At 44.4% G+C, this 19,629-nt stretch overlaps 1 protein-coding gene across 10 annotated transcripts in view; it reads left to right on the forward strand.

Annotated features, from left to right (window-relative positions):
- HECTD4 (HECT domain E3 ubiquitin protein ligase 4) overlaps window positions 1–19,629 on the forward strand; it is a 193,090-nt gene that overhangs the window by 120,270 nt on the left and 53,191 nt on the right. For 8 of the 10 annotated variants that reach the window (XM_030336783.1, XM_030336784.1, XM_030336787.1 and 5 more), the window contains 16 exons: window positions 65–240; window positions 2,598–2,733; window positions 2,827–2,968; window positions 3,069–3,235; window positions 6,439–6,585; window positions 7,180–7,364; window positions 9,455–9,608; window positions 10,550–10,830; window positions 11,051–11,240; window positions 12,269–12,350; window positions 14,031–14,233; window positions 14,887–15,022; window positions 15,845–16,027; window positions 16,513–16,677; window positions 17,073–17,242; window positions 18,155–18,270. In XM_030336783.1, the coding sequence (XP_030192643.1) occupies window positions 65–240; window positions 2,598–2,733; window positions 2,827–2,968; window positions 3,069–3,235; window positions 6,439–6,585; window positions 7,180–7,364; window positions 9,455–9,608; window positions 10,550–10,830; window positions 11,051–11,240; window positions 12,269–12,350; window positions 14,031–14,233; window positions 14,887–15,022; window positions 15,845–16,027; window positions 16,513–16,677; window positions 17,073–17,242; window positions 18,155–18,270 (2,633 nt within the window). The remainder of the gene's footprint in view (window positions 1–64; window positions 241–2,597; window positions 2,734–2,826; window positions 2,969–3,068; window positions 3,236–6,438; window positions 6,586–7,179; window positions 7,365–9,454; window positions 9,609–10,549; window positions 10,831–11,050; window positions 11,241–12,268; window positions 12,351–14,030; window positions 14,234–14,886; window positions 15,023–15,844; window positions 16,028–16,512; window positions 16,678–17,072; window positions 17,243–18,154; window positions 18,271–19,629) is intronic. The other 2 variants (XM_030336785.1, XM_030336789.1) reach the window with 2 other exon arrangements.

Below are 19,629 nucleotides of genomic sequence, written 5' to 3' on the forward strand. Positions count from 1 at the left end.
ATTACGAAACTTGGGTTTCGGTGAAGCTGAGAACGACTAAATGCGCATTAGCCTTTCCTTCCAGGGAGAAGTTCCTACAAGAAGTGAATTCTCTTACTCAGAAACCGTCGCACCCACTGGCTAAAACGAAGACGTTAGTCAAGAGTTTGATGAACCGAGCCGAGCTGCTGTTACATGTCACCATTGCGGCCCAGTCCGGCCTCACAAGAAGCATCTCGGGGACCCCTGCAGAAACTCCGGGTACAAAGCCAGCCCTGCACGGGCTCTCTGCACTAGCCCGTTTGTAGAAAATACACACCAGCTCCTTAAAGAGAAATCACTCTTGTGCTCTCATAGGAAGGAGAAAAAGAAATTTCAGCATTTTTTTATTCTACCTTTTACTTTCTCATCGAATTCATGTGGTGGCTTGTGAGTCCGTCTGAGCGTCAGGTGTGCCTCCTCACCTGCCTTACTCGGTGTTTCTTGGGAGCATCTTGGGAGCCCAGTAACGTGGATTTTTAGTTTTGGGCTTGTCGCTTTCATAGTAATGTGCATAATTAGTCAACATTATGAATCTTGTAATGCATCACATTTTCCTCTTAAAGCCGAGTTTATATTGCACATTTAGTCATTATGTGGAACCTTCTAACATCAGTTTCACTATTTTTTTTTTTCCTGGTCACATTTTAATTGTTAGCCTGAAAGGACATTCCTCAGGAAAATCAATGAGTCGTCTTTCTTAAGCCTGATCCCCAACACTGGGCATAGCCTATAATGACCAGTGTTACTACTTCCTTTTTTTTTTTTTTTTTTAATTTTTTTTTTTTTTTTTTAATGTTTCTTTATTTTTGAGAGAGACAGAGACAGAATGTGAGTGGGTTAGGGACAGAGAGAGAGGGAGGCACAGAATCCGAAGCAGGCGCCAGGCTCCGAGCTGTCGGCACAGAGCCCGATGTGGGGCCCGAACCCATGAGCTGTGAGATCATGACCTGAGCCGCAGTCGGACGCTCAACCGACTGAGCCATCCGGGCACCCCGACAAGTGTTATTTCTTACCTTGAGAGAGAGGATGAATAAACAGGAGACTCTGTGTTATCTAACCCGATGGACCCTGCCAAGCAAGCAAACTGTTTTCATCCCAGCTGATGGGCCCAGGGCTCCCCTCGCATGGGAGAGAAGTCCAGGGGGACTCAGGTTTCTGACCCCCTAGTGAAAGGGTACTGTTGGCTGAGAACATCCAGGGACATGTACCAGGGTGTGCAGTGTGATCACATACTGAGACGGTGTGCTGACCACGTCCGTAGTCACACTGAGCTTTGGTTAATTCAAGGTCCTATAGAAAGACTTAACCACCCAGTAAGGCTGATGATGCTTTCCAAGAGGTTCTTTCCATCAGAGATCATGAACCAATAGTTTGCTGAGCAATAACATCTTCAAAAACTATTTTTTAAGGGGCGCCTGGGTGGCTCAGTCGGTTAATCGTCCAACTACAGCTCAGGTCACGATCTCGCGGTCTGAGTTCGAGCCCCGCGTCAGGCTCTGGGCTGATGGCTCAGAGCCTGGAGCCTGCTTCTGATTCTGTGTCTCCCTCTCTCTCTGCCCCTCCCCCGTTCGTGCTCTGTCTCTCTCTGTCTCAAAAATAAATAAATGTTAAAAAAAAAAATTAAAAAAAAAAACTATTTTTTAAGACTGAAGCTGTCTAACCATTCTTTTTTAAATAATTTTTTAATGTTTTATTTATTTGTGGGGGGGGGGAGAGGGAGAGAGAATGAGTGGGGGAAGGGCAGAGAGAGAGGGAGACAGAATCTGCATCAGGCTCCAGGCTCTGGACTGTCAGCACAGAGCCTGAGATGGGGCTCGAACTCATGAACCATGAGATCATGACCTGAGCCGAAATCAGACACTTACCTGACTGAGCCATCCAGGTGCCCCTAACCATTCGTAAGACCAATTCAAAATAACCTTGACTTTTTTTTTTTTTCCTTAGATGATCTTAATATGTAGTTTTGTCATCTTCCATTAAATATTCTTTTATAATACAACTAGTCTCCTGGATAGCGTTAAGGAGTATATTTTAGAGGAAGGGCCAGTCGGATTCTAGCTCAAGTGTGATATTTACTCGCACCAACTATGATCAAAGCCAAGGTACTACCAAATGTCAGTAAATCAACTGAATAAATCTGGGATTAAAGGGGGAACGAAGGCTGTCTCTGGAAAAAAAAAAAAAACAGTATTTGGATTTATTTCAGTTAAGAAATTTTTTATTCTAGAAATTACTGTCTCTGTCCTCTCTGGCTTTTTAGAACGCTTATATGAAGGTGAACATTGAGAGTTTATGAAATTAAATGAATCTTTCAGCCTTTTTTTAAAACCCAATTTAATAAGAAAGATTCTAGTTTTTCACACTAAAATGCCTTTTTAACCCTAATATCTTGATTTTAAAGAATGGGCCTAAAAGTCACCAGTGTGCAATGCTGGCTGGATTAGAACCTCCTAGAGAATCCTGAAGTCTCCTAGAAAGCAAAGAGTATCTTTCTTAGACTGATAGCGTAGCTGTTGTTGCTGTCCTTACAAATTGGATAGCAGATACGCCAACCTTTTTATTGCTTTCTGTTTCAGCTTGTAAATCAGCTTCAGAAACAAAGGTGATATCTCATGCTGTGCGGCAGCCTGTTTTTCTTCGCAGCATGTCGGCTCCTTCTGACCTGGAAATGATTGGTAATGAAGATTTGGAATTTACTCGAGCAAATCAGAGGTAAATGACTAATGGCCAAGGTTGGATTCCCACGTGAGCTGAAGACAGTCATCAAAACACGCTCCCTGAATTTCTGGTTTTGCTTTCCCATAGGCGGCGCCATGTGACCAGCCACCGCAGCAGCTCCTTCACACTCCTGCAGTCACTGGCCATCGAGGACAGCAGGGACAAGCCCACCTACAGTGTCCTGCTGGGGCAGCTGTTTGCTTTCATCGGCACCAACCCTGACCAAGCTGTATGTCCATTTTGCTGAATACAGAGGAATACCACCTAATGGCATGGGGGCCTGTGGCAGTCGGCAAGAGTCAGGTGGACTTCCTTCTCATGCGTTTCAGGTGTCCAGCAGCAGCTTTCTTTTGGCTGCACAGACGAGGTGGCGGAGGGGAAATACTCGCAAGCAGGCCCTAGTGCACATGCGGGAATTGCTGACGGCTGCTGTGCGCGTCGGGGGTGTGACGCACCTTGTGGGTCCAGTGACGATGGTCCTTCAGGGAGGACCCAGGTCAGTTGTTTCTATTAGTTCATACCATCCTGTCTGGAGTGTGCAAGAGGCATTCCAAAGATTATTCATGAGGCCGTATTTTAGACGGGTATTTGCTAACGTTTTCCCCTAAAACAATATCTTTATTTTTATTTTTGTAAAAGTATTCCACAATTTTTTTTTTTTAACAATTGCAGCATGTGTAACAAAGTAAAAGTCCCTTTATTCCTCCTCTTCTGAATTCCACCCTGTTAACTAAGAGCTTGTTGTATCAACTACACACACATAAATGGCTGTTTCTCCTTGTACACAGAAGTATGTATGTGTGTGATTTTTTTCCCCTTAATTCAGATTATATTATACTACAATAGAACACTGCCATGAGAATTGTTTTGCTCATATATGTTGGATATATCTCTTCTCATGTCATTACTTCAAGATCTGCTTTATAGTTAAAAAAAAATTTTTTAATGTTTATTTATTTATTATTTTTTTTTTTTAATTTTTTTCAACGTTTATTTATTTTTGGGACAGAGAGAGACAGAGCATGAACGGGGGAGGGGCAGAGAGAGAGGGAGACACAGAATCGGAAACAGGCTCCAGGCTCTGAGCCATCAGCCCAGAGCCCGACGCGGGGCTCGAACTCACGGACCGCGAGATCGTGACCTGGCCGAAGTCGGACGCTTAACCGACTGCGCCACCCAGGCGCCCCTAATGTTTATTTTTTAAGGGGGGGGGTGGGGAGGGGCAGAGAATGGGAGGCACAGAATCCGAAGCAGACTTCAGGCTCCGAGCCGTCAGCACAGAGCCTGACACGGGGCTTGAGCTCACGAACTGTGAGATCATGACCTGAGACAAAGTCCGATGCTTAACCAACTGAGCCACCCAGGCGCCCAACTTTATAGTTTCTTTTTTTTAAAGTTTGTTTTGAGAGAGAGAAAGCACCTGCATGAGTGGGGAGGGGCAGAAAGAGAGAGAGAATCCCAAGAAGACTGCACTGTCAGCACAGAGCCCAACATGGGGCTCGATCCCACAAACCGTGAGATGCATGACCTGAGCCAAAATCCAGAGTCAGATGCTTAACTGGCTGAGCCACCCAGGCACCCCTGCTTTATCATTTTTAAGAACTTCATGGACCTCTGTTATATGGATGGCTATGTCTTATTTAACTCATCCCCTTCTGGTGGACACATGGTTCATTTTCTCTTACTCTCCTTCATTTTTTGTTTTATTTTTGCATTAATAGCAGTGATGTAGTAACATTCTTACACCTATATTTTTGTGTACTTTTGTGCTTATTTTACTGGATCAATTTCTTTTAAAATTTGTTTTTTAATGTTTATTTTTGAGAGAGAGAGAGCACGTGCCAATGGGGGAAGGGTAGAGAGAGGGAGACACAGTATCCGAAGCAGGCTCCAGGCTCTGAGTTGTCCGCACAGAGCCCGATGCAGGGCTCGATGTCACAAACCTCGAGATCGTGACCTGAGCCACCCAGGCGCCCCTTGGCGAAATTAATTTCTAAAAACCTAGTCGTAGATAAGAACTTTGAAGAACATTTTGTATTTGTGAGGAGTTTTTCTATACTGTTCCCTACTGGGCTTCAAAGATCTTCAGATAGAAATAGAAAAGGCATTTGTCTACAGGTCCTAGAGTAGATGCTTGGGGCTGCTTGTGTCTCCTGACAGCTCTTTGAGGAGTTCTGGCCAATAAGCAGGGGTCAGTGGCTGGAGCAAAATGTGTTAACTAGCAAGAGCTCGCATGAATATCTTGAGAAATTTCTGTGTCCATCAGGAGAGGCCAAGTTATTCTTTGGAAGCAAAACCCTCCCAAGTCTCGGTGTTTACAAAACAAAACTTCAGTGCTTGCTCATGTCCAGCGCAGGTGCGCCCCAGCCCGTGATACTCCCAGGAGCCCAGTAGAGGAGGCGACCGCTGTCTCAAAAGCTGTCCGTCCCCTTGTTAGAGCTCTGGCTTATTGGCCAGGCTGGTCACATGCTCATCCAACCAAAGGGAAGCCACAAGGCACAGTGAGTAGCACTGGCTACCACAACTTACTTCCAGAATAATTTTTCTTATCCATTTTTTTTTTTAACGTTTATTTATTTTTGAGACAGAGACAGAGCATGAATGGGGGAGGGTCAGAGAGGGAGACACAGAATCTGAAACAGGCTCCAGGCTCTGAGCTGTCAGCACAGAGCCCGACGCGGGGCTCGAACCCACGGACCGCGAGATCATGACCTGAGCCGAAGTCGGCTGCTTAACCGACTGAGCCACCCTGGTGCCCCATCCAGAATAATTTCTCCACAACCCTGGCAGCATTATTCCTTTTTCCGTCAGTTGTTAATGTCATAGGTCAAACATTTGAAAAAATGCAGAAAATCCCAAAGTGTAAAGTAGAAAATCACCTGTAAATCCAGCATCTCAAGATAAAACCTGTTAACACTCTAGTGTATTTGTTCTGTCTTTATTCTCACCATAGATTCCTCCTGTAATGTCTCTAGTGGCTGTGTAACCACTGCATCGTATTCCCGAACCTTTATTTATGGCTCAATCCCTACTTTTCAACCTTAGGTTTTATTTATTTTTGTTATTATAAACAGTATTCTATGGCCTATCTTTGTAGATGAATCCGGATAGTTCCAGTTTTCAACTAATCTTAATTGCTGTAGAATCGCCCCCAGGTTGTGTTTTTACACTGGGAAAGTCTTAGTTCATATCAATTGGATTCTCATACTCTGCTAATAATCACAGTGTGAACTTGACAAGGACACTTAGCTAATCTATTTGGGCCTTGATTTTCTCATGAGTACAATTACATTTACAGAATTCAGTGCTGCATAGGATATTGCAGGCCTGTTTCAAATGGCTTCATTATTAAATACGTTTGGGAAATGTTGGGTACCATTCTCTTGCTCTTAGAGTTATTGTGGACCTTAACCTTGTAAGGCTCCGAGTAGTCCTACAGTAGAGAACCCTGCTTGACTTAACTTAGCCTAGGATTCCCCAGACTTCTCTAGAGCATGGGCATTGTGTTTGAGGCAACTTAAGAAATGCTGCCTAACAGTCTTCTGTGGTCCTGCAGTCTGGGAAACACTGGTGATCTCTAACATCCCTTCAGTTCGGGATTCATCTAGACACTCTTGGATTTCTCAGAACGTGCCTGCTCTTATGTTCATGGTCACTTGCCATGGCTCAGGAAGCCTGCACTTTGGTTCTGTTTCATAGAATTGAAGAATTAACCTGTGGTGGGATGGTCGAGCAGGTCCAGGAAGCCTTTGGCGAGACCATGACCTCTGTGGTTTCTCTGTGTGCTCGTTACCCTATCGCATGTGCAAATAGCATCGGACTCTTGTGTACCATACCTTACACCAGGTAAGCAAGGCTTTTTACTGTGGGTGAATTGCATTGCAGTGTAGTTGCTTAAATAAAAATACTTCTAAATTAAAAAATTCCCTGGGGTTTTTTTGCTTTGATTATCCAGTGACACTATCACTGTGATTAAATGAGTTTACCTCCTGACAGACACCTAGCATTTCTATGTAAATTCCATATTATTGAATTCCTACATGATCAAAAGCGGCCAATAGGGATTATATCACATGGTCAAAAAGTAGAGGTTTGAAGGAAAGAAAAAGGCCTCTAGGAAATTATTTAATATGTTCAGCAAAAATTTTTTTTTCAAATGCACATTTATTTTCTCAGTACCCTTATGAATCCCCTCGTGATAAAACATACAACTTTTTTTCTGTTATAGCAACCTTCTGTTTTTACTTGGCTATTCTATATGAACAAGCCAGAACTTGAAGTTTCTTATTTATGAAGGAAATCCTCACCGTAAAGAAGTACTTTTGTGTTTGGTTATATGTGGCGGTAAAGAATGATACTGGCATGTTTTCTGCCCCTTGATAACCAACCTGAGGGTTGGTCAGTTATGTTTATTTCATGTACCCTTCCTGCCTGGCCCAGGAGTGAAGAGAAGTGCCTGGTTCGCAGTGGCCTTGTGCAGCTCATGGACCGACTGTGTAGCTTGAGCAGTCAGACAGAGTCCGGCTCCAGTGAGAAACAAACCAAGAAACAGAAGGTAGCCACCATGGCCTGGGCAGCGTTCCAGGTGCTTGCCAACCGCTGCGTTGAGTGGGAAAAAGAAGAAGGTAAGAAGCAGGATCCTGTTTTAGAATTCATTGATTTCTTCTGTTGACGTGTTTATTTAATTATGGATTTAATCAATTAATGATTTCAGGAGAGCCTCTTCGTCAGCATGGTTCTCTGGGAATTTATGGCTACACTGACGTTAAATAATAGCCTAGAGGGCATTGTGCTAAATGAAATAAGCCAGACACAGAAAGACAAGTAGTGAATGATCTTGCTTATATGTGAAATCTAAAAAAGCCAAACTCCTGTGGGGCGCCTGGGTGGCTCAGTCGGTTGAGCATCTGACTTCAGCTCAGGTCATGATCTCACATTCTGTGAGTTCGAGCCCCATGTCGGGCTCTGTGCTGACAGCTCAGAGCCTGGAGACTGCTTCAGATTCTGTGTCTCCCTCTCTCTACACCTGCCTGACTTGCTCTCTCTCTCTCTCTCAAAAATAATAAACATTAAAAAAAAATTTTTAAGTAAAAAGAAAAAAGCCAAACTCCTAGAAACCAGGAGTAGAATGGTGGCTGCTAAGAATTTTAGGAGGAGGGGGAAATGGGAAGATGTAGGTCAGAGGGTCAAACTTCCAGTTACAAAGTGAATAAGTTCTACACACACACACACACACACACACACACACACACACACACACACAAACACACACACACAGGTAATTAGTGAGCTGGTGGATATATTAACTAGATTGCCATAATCCTTTCAGAGTATATATACATATCTATATCTATAATCATGTAGACCTTCTAAAAAATGCACATTGAACCACCTAAATTGTATACGACTTGTATTTGTCAGTCATACCTCAGTAAAGCTGTGGCTGGGGAGGTGGGGGGATGGGGAATGATAATCACCTGAAAGAGTACAGTAAGCCAGGAAATTGAAAAGATACCTCATTTCCTTTTTGTCAATACTGCTAACAGTCTCCAAATAAATACTCTTATGAAATGGTTTAGTTGCATTTTCAAGTGCCATTTCCAAATTCTGTTTTTACCAATCCAGTTGAAAAAGTGAAGTTGAATATCCCATAATATCCCAGGCCTGCGTATACAGCTTGTTGACTTCTCTATTTATTCATTCACTGTGCACTTTATTGTCGAGAGCCAGGCGTAAGATGAACAAGACTTTGACTGCTCTTACTCTTAAGAAATAGGGTGCAGTGGGGGAAATAGACCAATGAACAAATGATTACAGTGTGATCAGTGCCATATTTTAGGTGCATGTGAAGTGCAGAGGGAGCACAGAAACAGTGTGTGTAGGCACAGGAATCCAAGACAGCATAGAAAGTTGAGGAAATGACAGCTAATTTGTGTGGCTTTTTACAAGAGCTGCTTGGTGCGGGGAGGGGCCTCTGGATCTACAGTGAAAATGGAAAGATCCCAAAAGGTCTTTAATTGTGTTTGAGGAGAGGTAGGGTGGGAGTTTTAAAAATCAACAGGTTTTCGGGGCACCTGGGTGGTTCAGTCAGTTAAGTGTCTGACTCTTGATCTCAGCTCAGGTCTTGATCTCAGGGTCGGGAGTTCAAGCCCCGTGGTGGGCTCCATGCTGGGTGTGGAGCCTACTTAAAAAAAAAAAAAAAAATTAGGGGCACCTGGGTGGCTCAGGCAGTTAAGCGTCCAACTTCAGCTCAGGTCATGATCTCAAGGTTTGTGAGTTCAAGTCCCACATTGGGTTCTGTGCTGGCAGCTCAGAGCCTGGAGCCTGCTTCGGATTCTGTGTCTCCCTCTCTCTGTGCCCCTCCTCTGCTCACACTCTGTCTCTCAAAAATGAATGTTAAAAATTTTTTTCCAAACAAAATAAAAATCAACAGGTTTTCATCACAGGAAGAAAATGGTGATTCTTCCCTATTAATCAAAATATGTTCCTTAGTTTTGTGTGAATTCTGTTCGGTTTATTTTGGTAGCTAATGGAATATTGAGTAGGTTAGAGAAGAGATTGGGCAAGAGGAGGGCTTTAATGCAGGGAAGCTGAGAGAGAGGATTCACCATGCCTGCAGGCTCGCCATGGCTTCCTCGGGTTCTCACCTTTTTCTTTTTTCTTTTTTTTTTTTCCTTTTTCTTTTCTTTCTTTTTTTTTTTTTTAAACTCTGTAGGTGGCTCCACAGAGGCCGTGCACTCAGGGCTGGCCCGTCAGGTGTCCAGCCTTCTCACCAACCATCTTGCCCGAGCAACTGAGTGCTGTGGCAACCAGGCCGCCGGGAACGATGCCCTCCAGGATGTCCTTAGTCTTCTCAATGATCTCTCAAGGTATGGAAGGCCCAGCCGGAGCTGTGGGAGAAAGTGGCTTTCCTCTTGAATGATTGGGGTTCCTTTGGGTGGTGATTGTCTTTGAAACATCTAAATTATGAGGCCATTCTGACCTGCTCCTGCCTCAAGAACAATAGAGAAGAAAAGCATTGGAAAAATAGTAGTTCCAAAGTGTGAGGGTTATTTAGGTGAATATCTACATTATAAGATGATGTCATTTGCTTTAATGTTTTGCTGGCAACAGCTGCTAGCCTTTCAAGTAGATACAGTTGCATTAAGTAACCCCAAATCCTTACCCTCATTATATAGCAAGGTAAAGAATAATCAGTCAGGACCTGTAATTGACTCATGTTCTCATGCTGTGTCTTCAGAAAGAAGATAATCTGCGGGGGGTGGGGGGGGGGTGGGGAGGAGGGGGTGGTTGGTTGATAACATCCTGGGTGAGTGGTGAGGTCCACAGCGGCTTGTCTACATAAGGCTGCTGTTCTTTGGTTTCTGCTCGACTTGGTTTTCTTCTCAGAAAGAAAGGTGTCACAGGTTCAGCTGGGACAGATTGCAGACTGTTGAGGCTTATACAATACTGTGTGGTATCTTTGGTCTTGAAGCACTCCTTAAAAAGGAATAAAAGGTTAAACGGAAAGTCTCCTAGTTTGGATTTCAGAGTCGCAGTGCCCTGTGAATCATGCTGAACTGTAGCATCGCAATTAAGTAAACATTGGGCATCAGCAACTGCTCAGAAATGTTTCGTTTTGAGTGGTCGCTTGTGAGCCTTCATTAGATATTTACAGAAAAGCTCAGATTCAGATCTCCTTTATAAAAACACAATGCCGAATGTGTGTCTTCCTCGTGAATCTGTTCGTCCTCGTTTAGGGAACTCTCACATCTGAACTTCTACAGACCAACATGCCCAGTGTCGTGTGCCTTTTCTTCCCTCTTTCCAGGAGTCACATAGGTAAAGCCATCCTGAGCCAGCCAGCTTGTGTGTCCAAACTCCTCTCCCTGCTGCTTGACCAGCGCCCATCTCCAAAGCTCGTCCTTATCATTCTTCAGCTGTGCCGGGCGGCGCTCCCGCTGATGAGCGTGGAAGACTGTGGCAACGTGGAGCTCCCACCGTGGAGCTACTCCGTTCCCTCCCTAAACAGTGAGCAGGAGGATCCCAGCGACCCAGCGTCCAAGATAGCCTCATTGCTCTTAGCAAAGCTGGCAGATTACGTGGTCCCAGGTGAGCAGCTCCTGGTCCCAGCAGGGCGCTGTGGCACCCACTTCCCGGGGCAGGCCAGACTGAGCTTTCCACGGTCTATCACCTATAGCTGCCGCTGTGCCTCCTATGATGAGAGAGGAGGAGAAGGGAGAAGGGAGGAAGAGAGACTCCAAAATCTGAGCTTGCCCTGTGCCGGGGAGCTGCACAAATAACGTTGTGATTTTTCTGTTCGCTTTTAAAGGATGTCAGACAGTTCTCTCTCCAACTGCTTCTGAACCTGACACTACGTTGACGAAAACCAGTCCCAAGAGTTCCTTGAAAGGAGATAAAGATCCTGGAGAAGAGAGTGAAGCAGTGGATGGCAAGCTGTCTATCTTTATCCACAAGCGGGAAGACCAGTCGTCCCATGAGGTTCTCCAGCCGTTACTGAGGTAACTGATGATTGTAATAGCTCTGTGTCCTCAGACTCTGTAAGCCCCTTATGTACATCAACTATCTCCACCCTCTTGACAACCCTAAGAAGCAACCACTATTCCTGTCATCCCTGTTGTTACAGTGGAGAAACTGAGGCAGAGCTGAATCACAGACGCAGGCCTCTGACCGCAGAGTACAAGCTGTTATCCATGACTCGGTACTGTTTCTTCAGACCCAACAGAGAGCAAAAGCCCTGTTGAGAATGTATTGTTTGTGCTCAGTGGAGAGTCTGTGGTGTGATTTGGACTTCGAGAAGGAATAACGCGGGCTGGTTTTAGTTATTGGCATCTTCAGCCATTGGTCAGTTTAAGGATACCATTGACTGTGAGGTGGAGAAATAAGAGAAACTTTTTAAAACTTTAATTCACTGAAGGTGAATGGTATGATTGCTCAATGGGAAAGTACAAATATACTTACTGTCCAAAGATTACAGACCCCCGGGGCCCTGTTAGTGGGAGCCCGGACGATGGGAAGGCCTACCACAGCACACGAGAGAGTTGAGGACGCCTGTGTATGTCTCAGGTGGAAGACTTTTTTCTCCAGATAAATGATTGGATGATGGTGTCCTCCTCATAATTGGTCCCTTGTCTGCTATCATGGCAGCTGGAAGCACTCCTGGGCTACTGTATGAACCAATAGGGCCAGGCAGGTCCTGCTAGATGCGGAAATCACCAAGAAGCATTCTTGGGCATTGCAGGATTTTAGAGTGCAAATTTGGTGAAGGAGTGTTCGGAGAGGCAGAGGAAGCTGAGTTGTCAGGAACATCCAGTCATTCACACCAAGGCATCCAATTCATGCTGCAGTTAAAGTCCCCTCACTTTGGGATTTAGATCACTTCCCGAGTGCCTCCCAGGCCTTCTTGGGATCATAGGTTCGGAGTCTCGAGTTTGTTCAGCTCCGACCAGCACTAGGTTGCCCCACGGGCATGCAGTGCCACCTTGACCTTGCCCGTAAGATGGCCCCCTCTCTCTGCCTTCCCTTCTAGTAGCTCCGAAGGACGGCCCTTCCGACTTGGCACTGGCGCCAACATGGAGAAAGTTGTGAAAATGGATCGAGACATGACGAAGGTAAACCCAATACGGAAATATTTGCCCTGACAAGACCCACGATTGAAGGGCACTTACCATGCTTTCGGTTTTCAAGAGACGCTTAAAAAAAAAAAAAAAAAAAAATTCAAGTTACCACAAGGAGGCAGGGTGAGAAATCGAAGTTACTGGCTTAACTGAAGCTGTTTTCAAGAGAACTAGTTAGAATCAATTTGTCATTAATGTTAAAATATAAAAGAGACCTCTTGGTTTTGACCTAGAAGTTTTCTCTTAGTTCTGTTAAGAAAGTTGTGCAGCCTGTGGCCACCTGGGTGGCTCAGTTGCCTAAGTGTCCGACTTCAGCTCAGGTCATGATCTCACAGTCTGTGGGTTCGAGCCCGCGTTAGCCTCTGTGCTGACAGTTTCAGAGCCTAGAGCCTGCTTTGGATTCTGTGTCTCCCTATCTCTACACCTCCCCCACTTGCCCTCTGTCTCTCTCTGTCAAAAATAAACAAACATTAAAAAAAAAGTTTTGCAGCCTAAAACTGCAGGACACCTGGGTGGCTTAGTCAGTTGACCGTCCAACTCTTGATTTTGGCTCTTGATTTCGGCTTGGGTCATGATACCACAATCATGGGATCGAGCCCCGTATTGGGCTCCATGCTGAGTGTGGAGCCTGCTTACAATTCTGTCTCTCCCTCTGCCCCTCTCACCCGTTGCACACATGCTCTCTCTCGCTCTAAGAGTAAGAAATAAAAAATGAAGTTTTGTAGCCTAATAATACTTTAAAAGGGATCACATATGAAAGGTTAGAAGAGTAATAGATAAGAAATAAAGACACATAGCTCATAAAAAATAGAAAAATATGCCCACATTTACAAATTACACAACAAAGGATTAAAAATAGTAATATATCCTTTTTCATCTGTCACACGAAGTTAAGATTGAGAATACCCGTTGCGGTCAAGATGAGAGTAAATAGTCCTTCTCAAGTATCTAGATACAACCATGCTCTTCATGTTCTGTTGATAAGAAAACGAAGTAGAATCTGTATACCCCTAAATACGGGATTGATTAAACAAATTGCTATGTGTCAATTATACCTCAGGTTTTTTTTAATTTAAAAATTTAAATTATATGCATACAATGAAATACCATACAACTATATAAAGAGCTGGGTAGATCTGTATATACTGATATCAAAACACATGATATTTTTGTTAACTGATAAAAATAAATAGAAAAACTGTGTGAAGTAAGATCCATGATTATGTATGCCAAAATTTGCATGGAAATAGGGGCGCCTGGCTGGCTCAGTTGGTTAAGTGTCCGACTTCAGCTCAGGTCATGATCTCATGGTTCGTGGGTTTGAGTCCCGCGTTGGACTCTGTGCTGACCACTCAGGGCCTGGAGCCTGCTTCGGATTCTGTGTCTCCCTCTCTCTCTGCCCCTCATCACCACTCATGCTCTGTCTCTCCTCTCTCAAAAATGGATAAACATTAAAAAAAAAAACAACACAAAACTGCATGGAAAGAAATCTAGAGGACTAACAATTGTGTGACTGGGTGAGGACATGGGATGTTTATGGGAAATTAACTTTCTACACATAGTATTTTGACATGTGAATTTTTAGAAATGAGCCCGGGTTGCCTTGGTAACTGGGAAGTAGGCTTTAACAGGTAAGGAAGCTGAGTGTGGTGACTGTCTCAAACCTCCCTCCAGGGCGGCTGCTGTGAAGTGATTACAGAAGAGGCCGCAGCCGCTCTTCGGAAGGCAACCAAGTGGGCACAGTCTGGCCTCATCGTCAGCATTGGGCCACCTGTAGAGTCCATCACCCCAGAGACTGTGAGCGGACTGTCCACAGGCGACAAGAAGAAAACCGCCCAGACCTCCATTTGCCGAGAGAGGAACTCGGAGCTTGCAAGGTAGTCTTTCCCTGTCCACGTTTTTTTCAGAGCTACTTTGTAATGGACTTGTGGTTTGGGTTTTTATCGTCTGTCATCCCCTCGACCTGCCAGAAAACGAGGACTGAGGGCTTAAAATACCCAGCCGAGGTTGTGGCGGGTGAATAGGGTGGCGCTGCTGGCCAAGTGGGCAGCTGTAGCCAGAGGGTTGTATTTCTGAGAAAGGCCGCCACCAGGAACACCAGCTATGGCTTTTCTGAGCATTAGTAAACTCAGGTCTTACTGCCTCTGTTTCTTCCAAACGATACTTCCCACCAGCCCAACTGTATACAATAACCTCTAAGGAGTAGAGAGGAGTGAGTGTTGCCTCCAACAAGTCTGCAAGGTGTGCTATTCTTTCAAGCCAGGAATTAGGCGTCTTCCCTCAATCCTGATGGTTTACGCGGTTCAAGGTTGAGGTGTGTTGTTTCAGAGGATTCTTCAGCTACTGGAAGGAATATGAATGAAGTGATTTTTCTTTTCCTGATGATAATTTAGCATCTCTTTTTCTCAATGAATCCACTTTTTCCTGTATAATTAGAAAATTTTTCCATCTGATGATAACCCTAAAAGCCCCCCCATCTGCATTCTTAACCATCCCTGGGCATTGACCCTTTCCCTCCTGACGCTTGCAGGACTGACCCCGTCCGACCCTTCATCAGCGGGCACGTGGCAAACAGCATGGCCGCAGAGGTGATTGCCTTGCTTCATAGCTTGCTGATGGCACCCGAGTCAAATGCTGCTCAGATATGGACCACAACAGCAGAAAAGGTTAGCACGGTGTCACTGCCTCATCGAGGAAGCGAGGAGGAAGTTTGTGTTCTGTTTCAGCATTTGAATCCTGCCTAGCAAGGGTCATATTCTAGTAAAGAGAGATTTCCCAAATTCGCCAGATAGACTGGTTAGCTGTTCTCCCACCCCCACCAACACCACATATTTGCTTTGGTTTAGTGGTTTCACCTCTGTTAATCTATGTCCCCTGTCGCTGCCAGTTCTAACTTTGCAGAAGACCGGACTGTATTCTCAGGGAAAGAACGGAACTCCTTGTTTCTCTTTGCTTGTGTTTGATTGGTACTGACACTAGGAAATCACACAGCCTTGGTTTATTGGATTTGTTACGTGTATTTACTAAGTCCTGAGGAGGTCCCTGTGATTTATACCCCCAGACTGCTCTATCAGTAATTCATCACTACAAACAGAAGTCTAGTTTCCTAAAATCTGGGGATCTGTAATCAATTCCCATTTTCCCACTGTCATTTTTCAAGTGAGTGCCTTATAGCACGTCCTCAAAGAAAGTGGGTATTGAGATGTAGGCAGTATGCTGTGATGGTTTTCCATCAGGTTAAGATTTTGCTTTCGTTCTGTTAACACAGTGTTTGTCCCATATGCTGAGGTTGTGTGTGTGCAGTCCTAATTCTATAAGGCAGATACGGCATGAGTCAATGGTCATACCTCATAGTTACTTCATCCCTCCCATAACCGAAGTTCCTTCGGGACACGGGAGCCAGGCACTGTTACAGACACTTCATCACTCTTAGTATCAAAAATGACTAAAGCTTTAACTCCTACTACATGGCTGCTTTTTCAATGTAGGTTCTGTCTCGTGCACTGATGTACATTCCACAGTTGGGGAAATACGCAGAGAGCATTCTGGAAAACGGCAGCAGCAGTGGCAGGAAACTCGCCAAACTTCAGAGAATCGCCCGCCAGGCTGTCGCTGCACTGTGTGCTCTCGGAGGATTCAAAGAGACCATCAAGATAGGGTCTGAGGTTCAGGTAACCAGCCAGCGTTTCCCAAGTCACTGCTCTCCCCAAGTCACTGCATCCATTGATTAATTGATCATCTGTAAGATGGCATCATCCACCCGAATGGACAAAGATCCTTGTTCTTTTGAGCTAAACAAGGAATCTGAGAAACTCACGAATTCTAATCCACACCGTGCTACAGATTACTTAAATATTAGTACAGTATTATATAATGTTAACTATAATACTTGTGTCCTATGGTGTCACTAATATTTTAGAGTTGGGAGTTTGAGAGTCTGTCATCTTGTGATGACCTTGACACAGATTTTAGGGCCTATTATTTTAACTCCCATTCAGTGCATGGTACCTGCATTGTAATAAACATGCAGTAATTCCTGCATTCTTGTAATGCCAACTGACAACAGTGGCGAATTTGCTCCTCCCCGCCTGTCGCATGAGAGCGTTACGAACACCATCGTTGCTGGTCGGTAGTTCTAATCCATCGTTGTCTCTAGGTTTTAGGTAGAGGAATATCAGGAAGCATCGGAGTAGTGGCTTCTATCAATGAACAGGAAGGTATAGCTACAGTCAGATTCCCACCCATAGACTGTAGAAAGACTTCGCAAGCGTCAGACACATTGACTATTCCATTGTCTAGACTTTGTGTTCCAAGATCAGAGGTAAGGTGATTTTTAAATGCATTATCACATGTCACTGCAAATGGTAACCATACCGTAATGAGCAATGTGCACATTCATAGTGCAGAGGCACAAATACCTGGTTATCTTAAATGCTACTTGGGATGTATATTTATGTATTGGGCATAATTATTTAATAGTAACATTTATGTGAAAATTTCACCTAGGTGACGAGATTCATCTCTTTGGTTAGGAATATTCCACAGTGTGTTATATTTTTAATTGTTTTGGTCTAGTTTGCTATTTTCTGTATGGTGATTTTATTTTTTTAACTGAAATTGTGAGAATTAACTCCAGATAATAATGCCCTCATTTCTTATAAACTAACTACTTGAATTTAACTTTCTGCCATGCCCCCCCCCCCCCACCACCATCAGGCACTGCCTCTTCATAAACTGTCCATTACTGAGAAGGTAGTACAGGCAGTCCAGTCCATGTTGCTTCCTCAGGAGGGAAGTCTCTCTATTCATACCTCACTTCCTGCAACAGGAGATGGGTCAGCTCCTGTGATGGCAGTCGTTCGGCTCCTGGCTGAAATAAGAACAAGGTGAGCACCCAGGCCACAGAGGCGGGGCGGGGGGACTCCACTCCCGGCTTAGTGGGTCCACAGGTGAAGTCCATGCCAACGTGAGAACGGAGACCATTGTCTTGAGCTTTGTTGACTACCTTTTTGTCGCATTCCCCAATTTCTGCAAGTTCTGTTGCATTGTGTAATTTCTACACTTTGAAACACTTTAGCTGTTCCCCTAAGAATATAAGTAAGCCATCAAGATGTGGTCTATGGAAAGTGTGCCTAAGGCTCCACCGCTCTGCTTTGGTAAAAGTACTTTGTTCTGTCCCGGGAATCCTTCTGCCACTCTACCTTGTGTAAATGGGTTGGGCCGCATTAGCGTACATCTGGTCTGTCGCTTTCCAAACCCATGATGAGAAAACTAGGGAACGCCCTCAACTGTTGGTGTCAGAAGGAAGAGTAGCGTTTTCTTGCGAATGCATTTATTTGGCACAAAACAACGGCAACAAGTTTCTCTTTTGGCGATGGGACTTCTTAGAAGGTTCTAAGATGCATTTTGAAGTAGGTGACAGATCAGCATACAGATTTTCCAAGCGTTTGGGTCCCTCTCGTTCCCAGAACACTAATACTGCACGAGGAGCACAGATGAGGAAGCATTGTTAAGAGATGATGCTGATTTCTCGCGTGGCACTCTGTGTCTGCATTTAGGAGAGATGGCAACCGCTTTCCCCCTCTCTGCTTGTCGGCAGTGTCAGTTACTGTGGGGCACAAGGAAAGTTAGACCACTCCAGCTCGGGGGAGCGTGGAAAAAAAAAAAGCAAGAGGAATGGGGAGTGTGAATCTTTTTGTAAATTACGGGACAGAATTGATTGAAATGCTTTTCACAGTTAACTTGTTAGAGAATGAACATTGATGACCTTGAAATATTGTAAATCTTTTAACATTAAGAGCATGCCTGGTCATGGCCCAGCTTTTAGAAGACAGCTTGTTTTGTGAAGAATTCATACAACAGTGTCCCGCAGCTGTTGAAGTGCTCAACCTAGTAGCCCAGGAGTGCAGTGCGGGTAAGTACCTGTGGCTTTCCTTTCCACCCGACTTTATTGAGTTTGTCAGTACATTTCCGATTTGATGATGGAATGCTAACATTTGTGTATACGTGCATGAACTTACACACGCGCACACACACACATCAAACTGCTGAGCTCTGCAGACAGCACTTATCACAACTTTTATCTCAGATCTAGAAATGTAAACAGCTTTTACTACATGCAAAGTAGGAAATCAGTATTTAAAAAAAAAAATTTTTTTTTATGTTTTTATTTTCTTTTTGAGAGCCAGAGAGTGCTAGCAGGGAAGGGGCAGAGAGAGAGGGGGACACAGAATCCAAAGCAGGCTCCAGGCTCTGAGCTCTCGGCACAGAACCTGACACAGGGCTCAAACTCCCGGATGGTGAGATCATGACCTGAGCCCAAGTCAGACGCTTAACCGACTGAGCCACCCAGGTGCCCTGGAAACCAGCATTTTTAAATTTAACTTGAGGACCATGTCAGTGTCCTCCATTAATTTCATTGCATTTGTTTCCTTGCTAGAACTATCTATGAACCCATAAGGCTGCAGATACTTTCTGACCATTGTCACTGGCTACGTTTGAATTCAGTCAGGAGTTTGCACTAACATCCGTGTGTGTGTGTGTGTGTGTGTGTGTGTGTGTGTGTGTGTGTGTGTTGAAAAGTTTAAACAAACACAAAAATAGGTACACTAATATAATGAACCCTCAAGTTCAACAGTTACAACTCATAGTCCTGTTTCATTTATGCTATACCCTCCTGGATTATATTTTTAGATATCCTTTTACTCTTAAATATTTTAGTATGTGTCTCTAAAAAAGACCAACTTTTTTTTTTTTTAATGTTTATTTACTTTTGAGAGAGAGAGAGAGAGCGAGCATGAGTTGGGGATGGGCAGAGAGAGAGGGAGACACAGAATCGGAAGCAGGCTCCAGGCTCTGAGGTGTCAGCACAGAGCCTGACCTGGGGCTCGAACCCACGAACCATGAGATCATCACCTGATCCAAGTCAGACGCTTAACCGTTTGAGCCATCTAGTTGCCTCCCCCCTCTACCCGCCACACAACTCTTTTTTTTTTTTTTTAAAGTTTATTTATTTTGAGAGAGCAAGCAAGTGCAAGTGGGGGAGGGTCAGAGAGAGAGTGCGAGAGAGAATCCCAAGCAGGCTTCACACTGTCATCATGCTAGCATGGAGCCTGATGCCGGGCTCAGTCTCATGAACCTTGAGATCATCACCTGAGCCGAAACCAAGGTTCAGACGCTTAACCGACTGAGCCACCCAGGCACCCCTAAAAAATGACCCTTAAAAAAATAACCACAATACCATTATCACATCTGAAAAATTAACAGTAGTTAT

This window comes from Lynx canadensis, chromosome D3 (assembly GCF_007474595.2).
Source record: "Lynx canadensis isolate LIC74 chromosome D3, mLynCan4.pri.v2, whole genome shotgun sequence".
Taxonomy (NCBI): Eukaryota; Metazoa; Chordata; class Mammalia; order Carnivora; family Felidae; genus Lynx; species Lynx canadensis.